We start from the raw sequence: 11,530 nt of genomic DNA, 5'->3' as shown, positions 1-11,530 counted from the left end.
GTTTATCACAACAACCTTCAACTCTTGCAAGTACCGTCATACAATTTTGTATTATTTCGCTATGGATGAAGAAATTTTTATATATGACAATTTCAATACAAGGTAAAATTACAGTAACCTTAATTAAGCAGGGCATATACGTTGGCTAACTCTTTGGCAGGTAATTGGCTTCCGGGAGAAAAGTCAAGCACTTTTCCTTTAACAAATCCAGAAAACCCCAGAGCACCTGGTCCTCGAACTTGAATTTACTCAGTACATGAAGATGAAACAACTAAAAACAATTGGGCTATGCCACCCGACCACAGCTACACACATACCTTTTGCTGTGAAACGAAAATGTCATGTCCTCCTTCATTTCATAAGTGCAGGAACGAGTATCACTCCTCAAATTGCACAACAATAACTTACGACAAACTTAGTAAGATCTCTTGAGGTCCCAAATTCCCAACCAGAGAAGCAGTGTGGACACCGTATCGTCGCAAGGGGAAAATGCATGCTGAAGCGGTTTCTGAATGGGGAGGATGGGGGCGGGGGAGGGGAGGAATCGTTACAATGTAGATTGAACTGCCTTGTTGGAATGAGCTAGAGTGCTGTTGTGGTTTACGAGCATTTTGAAATGACCTGTTCGTTTAGTTTATATGGATTAAGAGCCTACAGAAGTATGAGAAAAATACCAATGAACCTAAAAATGTTAATTTACATTTCAAACGGAGCACGACAAAAAAGGCTTCATAAGCTTTATTATAAAAATATAGCTTTTTATTTCATATTTTAATCAAAATACCGTTGTGTTTTCAAGGCGTTAATCTTTTACTTAATACAGTAACTTTCAATTTCTCATACCCCTATTTGGCAATAGCTTTAAATTCACCATGAGCTTTCCTTTTTCATTTAATCAAAGAAAAACTCTTTTGAAGCCGGCAGCGATTTGTGACATCAGGGTGGAGGAAAATGAAACGACAATATTCACGACGGTCTTTTATTAAACAATAGAGATGATTTGTACACAATATATTCATCTGCGCTATTACATTCAATCCTAGCCAGATGACTATCACTAACAAACCGCAGAACTCAGGTCAAAGAGAGAGAGAGAGAGAGAGAGAGAGAGAGAGAGAGAGAGAGAGAGAGAGAGAGAGAAGCATGTTGCGGAGGGTGGCTAGTAGTCAAAGAAGACACATCCGTTTGAGAAAACTGAGAAAATAGCAAAGCTAAGTTTGTTTTAGAATATTAGCTAATCAGAGCCTCCTCGGTGCACGATGTTTTTTCTTCCGAGAAGCTTTAGCGGCGCAGAGGGGGACATGGTAGATATCCCAGGCGCATGCGCGCTCTTTATATATGCCGATTTTAAAGTTAAATAAAGCAAAGAGAGAGAAAAAAACTGCTTATGAAAGAACTGAGGTTGTTAAAAGGAGTTCTTAAGGTTGATTTATAATGCATCGTTATCTGCGTTTATAAAGTAAGGGATTTTAAAGACGAAAGAAGCTATATGAATCCCTGATTGTTAATTTCAATTAAATCCTATCAGTTATTTTCGATTATGAAGTATTAAATCTATGAACATACGTAATCTCCTCATGATACCGAATGCTTAATCTTTTACTGGAGTTCACAGTTAATGACATTAAATTCCACATTTTATTTTTTAGTTAGAACTCAACAAAATAATTCCTGAACAGATTACCACCATCAACAAAGTTTTATCAATATTCACAATTGAAATAGCACTTGAAAATCATTGTTCTACAAAATAAATGTTCTTGTGAATGTAGTAGTATGCACATGCTTATTTAGGCAGCGTCGTCAAGTGCAGTACATTTTCTGACACCTTCCAACAAACTGGTGGCAAAGTATGTACCGAGTGGCCACAGTGAGTGGCAAAAGGGAACAAAATGTTGGCCATTTCAGCCAAATTTCGCAGAAAGTTGATGCAAGGTTCCAGAAAAGAGAGCACTCGGGGACACCGCTATTACTGACATACATAATTAATCAGAAAATTGTCTCAGACCATTCATTCTCATCTCACAGCTAACAGTAGGCAACTTTATACGTCATTATACCTGTTATCTACAGTGAAGAAACCAGAATGTGCCATAATTCATCGTTAATCATTTCTAACTAATTACCTGTCGTATGTGACTCTCACGCTAATTCTGTATGTGAGTTTTAATAATTGTAGTAGTTCTCATTCTCTGAAGCTATTTACACGAGACAAACAAAAAGTAGCGACTGGAAAGAAACTGAAATTTCATCTTTCCACGTCACAGAATTACTAAAACTCTCACAATCACATATGGCGTCGAAGCTAAAAAAGACAAGATTATTATAAGCTCCTTTGAGGATCTCAGTCAGGGACAATCCAGGCTGCGTGACGCGAGCAATTTTTCCGGCATCTTTTAGCATCTTGCCGCCAGTCTCCGCCGACTGGCCAAAACTGGTGGCAAAATTGAATTCGGGATTTCAAACGACATTTCGTACCAATGCAGTGACATACATGGACTGGTTTGGTTTTCAGGCCAAGATGCTAAATGATGCAAGAAACGCGGTCGCGTGACGGCGCCTTTGCTTGTCCTGTAAAGATTTCTATACTTTTTTGTTTGTTTTCATAAAAATAAATACAGTTTGTGGTTTATTGCTTCCAGTATTAGTTTTCTTTATAATTTCTAAGCTCTACCATTGAAATTTTTCTGTACATAATACAGTTTTTCCCATAGATGTGGATCATCCCAGAAGAAAAAAAACAGCTCCTTATGACCTAGGCACATTAATGGAACTTAATGAAACGAAGACAGTGCAATGACAGTCTGGGAAAAATGGGTTTTTTGATTTCTTCGTCTTTTAGTGGTGCATCAAAATGAAGGGCTTATTGTAAATAGACTTGGTTTAACCAGAGAATACTAATGGCGATAATGTCAAGGTTACGTCACTGACTGTGTCCACTGAGTTGACAGGAATGAGTACATGACAGACTTATTTTGAGTGTCAGAAAATTTACAATCAGCCGACAAAGCAGTTGCATGTAGACAGTTTCACAGGTGACATAACAACAGTGACATTACGACATCATGCCTTAAGGAATCTAGTCAAGAACTCTGATAAAAAAAATGAAGTCCTAAAAGAAAACAATAATACTTACACGAGTTACACTAAAATGCGAGAATAAAAAGGAAGGCAAAATAAACGAAATAAAAGGCAGTGAACATCAAACCTGAGGTTGTGGAGTATCATGGTAATCATGAATCCACAGCAGAGGTGGACAAAATACAATATTATCAGGTCTAAGCTTCGAAAGCTCATGTCCTATTTTTATCGTGGCTTAAGTATTTTCAACTCTCCAGAATTTCGTCAAAGGAGGAAATTTGGAAAAATGGCTCACAACATTTCTCAGTAATATCATCATCTCCATAACTTTTTTTTCAGATAGCAGCCCACATCCATGGGTACTGTATTAACTTGACATTGCACCATCAAAGAATATTCACTAAAAGTCACTAAAGTAACCGGAAATACAATGATTAGACATATAAAATCTATGGTGCGAATACTAGAGTATCTTACTTGATCTTGATCTTCAACAGAAATACCTCGAACACTGATTCATCCACTGAAAAATGGGAAAGTGCAAATCCCACTTCATAGAAACAAAGTACTAATAATACTGAGAAAATGATAAACAAAGCATGTGCACCTTGTGACGTCTACTTTTCATCTTGCTTCCACCCCAAAGTATCTTTAACTCATCTTACACAAGATTTAACAAAGTAACACTCCTGATAAAAAATGGAGAATTTTTTTTTGACAGCTTTACAATGTTTCAAATGCAAAGACGAATCTGCTTTCAAGACCTTGGGGGGAAAATGCACGTCACACAATTTGTCAATGAAAATGATATTTTCAGTAACCAAAACGTGATTGGAAAACGGCTGAATGTTGAGATACGAACAGTAACCAGCTTAAAAAAGGCTTCACTACAGCTTGCAGTGGATGAGGTATGAAAATATATATATAGGCCTATAGCTCACTTGCTGCGTACATAGAGGATAATTATTCCAGTTCTTTACATTAAACTACTGCAATGCCTTTTAAAAATAAGGAAAGGGCTAACTAGTCTGCGCTATGTACATCTGGATTTGTCATAAGGACACTATCGTTAGGTTCTTATACAAGATCTTGGGGCTTCCTTTTCAGATATGTTACCGATATCAGATTGCCCAATTTGACGGCATCAACTTTCACAGTCCTAAGATCAGTGCCAACATGGCACCAAAAGTCTGGGATGGGAGGCGTTATCATGCGAGCATTATAGTTCACATACAGTTCGCATTCTAAAAAAAATAATAAATAATTGAACGAACAAGAATTTTTTGTTTTCGTTTTTGAAGGGACTGAGAATATAAAACACTTTCAATATGGCCGAAGCGCACACAGATGTCTCACTGTACGAGAGCAGGATATTCTGGGTGAGACTGTTCATATGTTTTCTGCATTGCAGCAGACAGTATTTTGGCACGTCAAAGAAAACAAGCTACAGGAAGGCATTTAATTGACAGATTTTTCATTCTTCAACAAAGCCAATGCGAATTATAGGAAAGTTTAATAAAAATAACTTACATGAATTAAAGCTGTTCAAACGACTGCTTAACAGTTTGAACAAGAAAAGGCAATTGTAGATATTTAAAGCCTTGAGTGAAAGTGTCCCCTTCACTCGAGCTCAGTGCGGTGCCGCGTGCTGCTGTAGGAAAGCCAGGAGCAGGGTCAGCACAAGGACTAAGGAACCAGACGGGGATGAAGGAGTCATTGGAGCACCACTGTCGAAGGAACGAGATTCCTCCTGCACCGGAGCCGGGGGATGCCCCAGACTCCTGCTGCCTTCGTCGAGGACCGAGTTCTCGTCCATGGGTGCGGCCATGTCATTCTGTGTCTTGTTCCTCTCGGCCTTCTTGCGGCCCCGTCCCCTTCCTCGGCCACGCCTCCTGCCTCCCTCTCCGTCCTCTGCAAGGTCAGATCTGTCGTCGCCGCCTTCCTCTTCGTCGTCGCAGTCTGGGTCAGCAGTCTGCAGGTATCGCATCGGATCGGGCAGTTCGGACTCCCTCAAGGCAAACAGTTTCGTCATGGGACCTGCAAGATGAGGAACGCTTAGAGGTGGCATAGGTTTTATGACGTATAAGCTGTACGAAAAGAAATGGATGAATGTACATAGTGAATGGCTTACGTTGAAAAATAAAAAGTATCCTAACTCTCTACTTCTATTAAAATGTTGTCAGACTAAATTCTTAAACCAAAAGTTACAACGCAACTGCAATATGTAAAAGTAAGTCTCTTTGTTACCTAATGCAAAAAGTGCTTCGACTTAGACTGAAAATCAGCACCAAGATATTTTTATATTCACTTGAAAAAACTAAAGTTGGGACTTATTTCGTCCATAAAATATATGACCTCCGTATTCCACAGTTTACTCAAAGTTGAATGAAAACTGATTTATAAGGCGCTCTAACTTGTCAATGAGCAACTTCGGAGGTGAAACTAACCTCTACATTATATTAGAATAAAATAAAATAATAGTAAAACAATAAAATAAAATAATGTTTAAATACTGAGAAAAAATGGCTTTGTTATTTTGAGCTAAAAAGTGAATGACTTTCATCATAATTTTGTCACTAATAAAAGTTCAAAACCCCAGATTATTTACTGTCATCAACTGCCACGACTGAAGAATACCACTCGAGACAAAATGTTCACATCCAATATTGCCCCGCATTTTCAACATGTAGCATATATTTACATTAACAAAACCTGATACAACGGCCATATCTCTCAATTTGCAAAGATAGGTCACAATCCGCATTCATTTCACAATGTAATTAACTCTTCTTTAACCACAAAATATTTTTGGAGATATCTAGTGAAGAGATAAACAGATAAGAAAAAAAATTTCTTCCGCTGATTTGACTTGGAAGTAAGTGATTGGATATTATCTGGCCTCGTGACTACGAGGACAATTGACGCCGAAATTGTCTTGGAACATAGAATCTGAATAAATGTAAAATTTTCGTCAATAGACGAAAAGTTTACATTTATTCAGATTCTATATTCCAAGACAATTTCGGCGTCAACTGTTCTGGTAGTCACGAGGCCAGATAATATCCAATCACTTACTTCCAAGTCAGTTACTTACTGCCAAGTCAAATCAGCGGAAGAAATGAGGAACAGGGGCCTTATTACGTTTACATTTAGTATGATTTTGAAACTTTTGTGAACCGAGAATTTTCCTCAGTGAATTCCAATCCTTCATTTTTTTTATAACACCAGTTTTGCCAATAATAACTTCCGTAACTTAGTGATATCACTAATTATTCGGCTCTACAAAAATCATGCACAACATAGTGGAAAGGGTTCAGTACGCGCTGTTTTCACGTGGGATGCTTAAACACAAAATATTTGTTTTAATACACAAACTCACTAAACAAGGAACGACAGCCGTATTTGGCCTTGGACGGATGATAAAGGAAAAAAGCTTGGGCTTATTCATGAAGCGAGCACCAAACCCATTTCCATATTTTGTAATCATAAAATGAAGCTGTGGCTAAAGAGGAAGCCGCCTCTTTAGTTTTACACGAACATGACAAAATGCTTACACAATCTACTGGTCACCTTTTTTACCAGAAACTTACGTGATACCTTCGTCTGTGTGATGTAATAACCGCCAGTATTACATATTTACAACAGACTGTTCTTTTCTTGTTTTTTATGCTTGGTTAGTTTTGGGTAAAATTCACGAAAGCATCTACATAATGACTAATTCCTAAATGAAGACTTTTTTTTTAAAGCGTTAGTATTTTTAACCTACTGTACTGCTTTCGTTGTTATTAATCATATGCAGACTTTACTGCCTATTTCCATCTTCACCGTTTTGAAGTTAATTATCCTTAAACATCTCACTTCGATTTCAGTAGGAAAAAAATCTACTTTTTATTACAAGTCCCCCTATGTATCAGAACTGACGATGAAAGCAGATTTTTCGGACAGATTTGGACAGAGTTGAAATGATTTTCCTGATCAGACGCTGCTTTCTCAAGAGGAAATAATAATTTTCCAAGTGTTAACTGAACAACTAAAAGATGCAAAAGAAGAATACTATAATACAGTTAGGAAAAAAAGAATGAAAAACGTTGTAAAGCGATATTTCTTTTGGGTACTGGAAGAATGCATCTCTGTGCACTCCTCATTGACGGCATGTGTCATTCAACTTGAACTTTTAAAGAAAATGCACTTCGTGTGGGTAGTTGAAGTGTGCACCTCACTTGCCGCTTTACTAATGCCAAGTATTAGTAAGCCTAGAATTCCTTTAAAAAAAAAAAAAAACATGTAATTATCATTGAGGGACTATAATAGACATGGAAATCTCGTCTTTTTACATTCCACGAGACATGAAATATGAAATTCTCTTAAGGATTTTCTTAAACATAAAATATACATAAAAAGGGTAAAAAATTATATCCTATTTGTGAAATGAAGAAATATAAATAGCTACTGCTTCTGCTTATGTCAAGGGACATTTAAACCATAAATATATCTAATGTTTTCCTCCGGCCATGCCAACAGGTATTTTACTCTAAAAACGCATTTTATCTGGGGAATGGAATGAAATGAATCTTCGCTTCCTTCAGAGTCTGTCATTTCGACCTAAATAAAAAGGGAAAGATATTTTTTCCCCTGTTATGCGATAACGTGGGAATCGCTGTGGTTTTCCTCACCGATGCCAAGTGTCGTGGTTTCGTAAGCTGGAGTCACTGTCTGGTCATCAAGTCTTGGAGGAAGAGTCCCGATCTCCAAGTAGCAGATGACGGCCTCGAGGTTCATCCGAACGGACGTGCTTCTGGTGGTGTTGCGGAGACCAAACATCCACTTCAGTCGAGTGTCACACCGGAAGTTGTTCCCTGTGGCGGAAAAGAAAAACGTGATTAGTGGAAGTAATCTTGTTTAAACGGAGAGAGAGAGAGAGAGAGAGAGAGAGAGAGAGAGAGAGAGAGAGAGAGAGAGAGAGAGAAACAATGGTTACAAAATTCTATTGGCATTATCATAAACCAGAATTAAATCGTGAATCCACTATCTTAACGCATTTAACTCTTTCATAATGAAAAAATCTGTGAAACTTTCGGAGACCATTCATAATTTCATTAAATTCCGCTTCAGACACCTGCACAAATAATTAACATTTTGTTTACAAAGTCCTCCACAAAAATCATATCTACGATATGAACCACAGATATCATTTTGCAGTAGGAAATATTAAAAAAAAACGCGCACAAGAAATCTGAATCATATTCATAAAAAGCAACACCAGCAATAAAGACAAAAATGGAGATATGTGAATTTGAAAGCACACCGAATGAGCATTAACGTACACACACTACGGACACGCTTACGCACACATCATATATACTTCACGTGCTTACTCATAAGGCGTCATTACATTCATTTAATTTACTACTTGTGCCCATGAGAGAAATCAATTGATGAGTTTCGAAAAAATTGCCAAAGTTTGCATAGTGTCAAACGAGGAAATAAATCTGTCACAAGGTTTTTGCTTAAGATTTTTTTTTGGAAACACATCAATGATATCACCTCTCTTGGTTTACTGAACAGTTTCTGAAAGATAGAAATAAGACTGACATAAGAATAAGAACTAATAAAGAACCGGACCAATACACACACACACACACACACACACAGAGAGAGAGAGAGAGAGAGAGAGAGAGAGAGAGAGAGAGAGAGAGAGAGAGAGAGGCCCTCTCCCCAAAAGATGTCTTAAATACTCCACAATATTCCGAGCGATAACTGTCACAGTATAAAGTTTGGAGTAAAATTCCATTACGGAATCATCGCCTTGAAAGTAAATGAAGGTATTCGCCTTAACTCCGACAGAAGTTTGCTGGATTCTGCTTCTGCTGCTTTGCGGTTTAACAAAGGCAATACTTAGACCAAATACCTGAAATGAAATCTGGGGAATCGCCCAGACTACGCAACGAAAAGGACTCGCTGACGCCACTGGCATCTCCCTCACGCCGGAGGGGAAAGTGCGCTGCAGGAGAAAGACAAGAAACAAAGAACTGACAGATAAACAGACGGAACGGAGAAATTTCTGAGACGGATGAATGGAATAAGTGAAATGATGAGAGGATAGACTGATGGGATGAGAAAATGATGAGAAAATGAATGAAATGAGAGCTAAAGTTAATGAATCAGTGAATGAATACAATGATGAAGTTGATAAACGAATGAGTTATCTGATGATTAAATGAATGTGAAATGATGAATTAAATGGAAAGAATAAAAAATCAGGAATCAGAACACTGATGAACGAATTTATCTGTTTTCAAATAACTGATCTCCTCTTTCTGTAGTTCCCATTACCTTCTGTTACTTCGTTTGAATGAACATCATATTCTTTGAGGCTTGAATTTCATGTCAATGGCTCACAGGGCCATATATATATATATATATATATATATATATATATATATATATATATATATATATATATATATATATATGTGTGTGTGTGTGTGTGTGTGTGTGTGTATATAAATATATATGGCCCAAATAAATCATAACAATCTTAATTAAATACACTGACACTAATATTACAGGCACTCTCATACCTTCCCTGAGGAAAAATGTCAAATACTGACGTTACAAGCACTCATTAACAAGTAATTAGCATCGTAATGACTATTAACAATTATTACTAAAGTGACACGTAATAAAGTACTTTTCCTTGATTCCTCCAAAGAGAGGAATCTTCCTGAACGCGAATTCTATGGAGAGTTTATTTTCAATGTTCCTCAGCGCATCTTCTTGGCGTTTCATCTTCCTGAACGCAACTTCTTGGAGTTTTATCTTCCTGAACGCAACTTCTTGGTGTTTCATCTTCCTGAACGCGGCCTCCTAATGATTATAACTTCGTGCCTCTCGAGTTCCAATTAAACACCGCCAGAGAGAACGAGTTTAAGGATAGTCTGTCTCATCTTCTGAATTATAATTACATAACTGAAGTGCAATTCCCATGCCAAGCAATGCCTCGTCGTGCGAATGTCGGAAAAACCGTTGCAACATTGCACGCGCATCGCATAAGATTCCTCGAGACAATTATTGCTTGGCTATGCCTTGCAAGTAGTGTCGGAGGTTGGTTTTCAGGAGAATAAAACAAGAGGAAAATAGAAAATAACTGAGTTTCTTATATAAAGGAGAGGAGAGAGAGAGAGAGAGAGAGAGAGAGAGAGAGAGAGAGAGAGAGAGAGAGAGAGAGAGAGAGAGAGAACCACTTTCGAGTAAATTTCACCCTACAGTCCTTCTCACTGAAAACTGGTAATTCAATATTTCGAAGTTGCCAGCTTACACTTTCATATTTTTCAATTCCAAAACGTGGAACTTTCTGCATTCCTCTGCGTTTCCTGAATCCTTTGACTGGCCTCTTCAAAGAGAGGCAGGTATATCATGAATCATATATGGGGTGTCCATTACTTTACAAATGAGGCAACATGCATAGAGAAAAATGTCTAATTTTCGTAAAAAAATGTTATTGGTTTGATACTAAAACCTACTTTCAGTTTATACACAGAAAAATGTAAATGAATATGTACAACGATAGCAAGACATCAGCTGCAGTTTTATTTACATTTTTTGATAATAGTTTTTGATATTTATGTCTTTTGTTTGAATTCAAAACAGTTTTTAATAAGTTTTGCTATGTTACAACTAGACAAATTACTTTTTATATATCGATAAAATCCTTTTTTCTTTATCTCTGATGAAGTATATTGTTGATAGAAGTTAAAGGCTTATCTATAAGTAGATGAAATTGTCTTTGACATTTTATAAAATGAATATTTTGACATTTTATAAAATGTCGAGCGCGCAGGTACGTGACAGTCATTTTAAAAAGGACTCCGTTCCCACACCCAAACGCACCTCGTCACTTGGGAATGCGACAGAAGCATTTCGTCAAACAGAAAGGATTTAGCAAAAGGAGGGGGGGAAGCCGAAGGACTTGATTCGAAGGGCCTGGCCTGATTCACTTCTCTCCTCTCGCCGTGCTCAGCCAGTATGAAATGGGACCCTTTCCACACGTACTGCCCCAAGTCACTCATTCTGGAATTAAGGTCAGATTTGACGAAATTCGCTCCTCAAGGTCCGGGGACGAAGAGGAAAAATATATCGTCAAGGTTAGGGAGTCTACCCTTCTTGTGCCAGGGACAGGAGAGGTGAGGACGACCACTTCATTACGGCTCTAAGCCCTATTTTTCTTCATGTCGGTTCAATGGCCGGGTGAAAGAGATCTATTAACTTTTGTGTTAACGCACCAACTTCTAAAAAAGCGAAGGATAAAATGGAAAGTGAGATTGGAATGTTTTAATTGAAGCTTGTGATCACAGCAACGCAAGAAGGGCACAATGTAAAGAGTTTTAAAAACACAAACACACACACACACACACAACACACACACACACACACACACACACACATATAT

The 11,530-nt window shown here is 37.7% G+C and overlaps 1 protein-coding gene across 1 annotated transcript in view; it reads right to left on the bottom strand.

The window, feature by feature from the left end:
- Window positions 1–965: 965 nt before the first annotated feature.
- Window positions 966–11,530, bottom strand: part of LOC136831103 (connectin-like) — a 509,620-nt gene continuing 499,055 nt past the window's right edge. The window contains 2 exon segments of the mRNA XM_067091056.1: window positions 966–5,118; window positions 7,755–7,937. Of these exon segments, the coding sequence (XP_066947157.1) occupies window positions 4,712–5,118; window positions 7,755–7,937 (590 nt within the window). The 3' untranslated portion in view covers window positions 966–4,711.

The sequence above is a fragment of the Macrobrachium rosenbergii genome, chromosome 48 (genome assembly GCF_040412425.1).
Source record: "Macrobrachium rosenbergii isolate ZJJX-2024 chromosome 48, ASM4041242v1, whole genome shotgun sequence".
Classification (NCBI taxonomy): domain Eukaryota; kingdom Metazoa; phylum Arthropoda; class Malacostraca; order Decapoda; family Palaemonidae; genus Macrobrachium; species Macrobrachium rosenbergii.
This window is presented reverse-complemented; position numbering and strand designations above follow the sequence as displayed.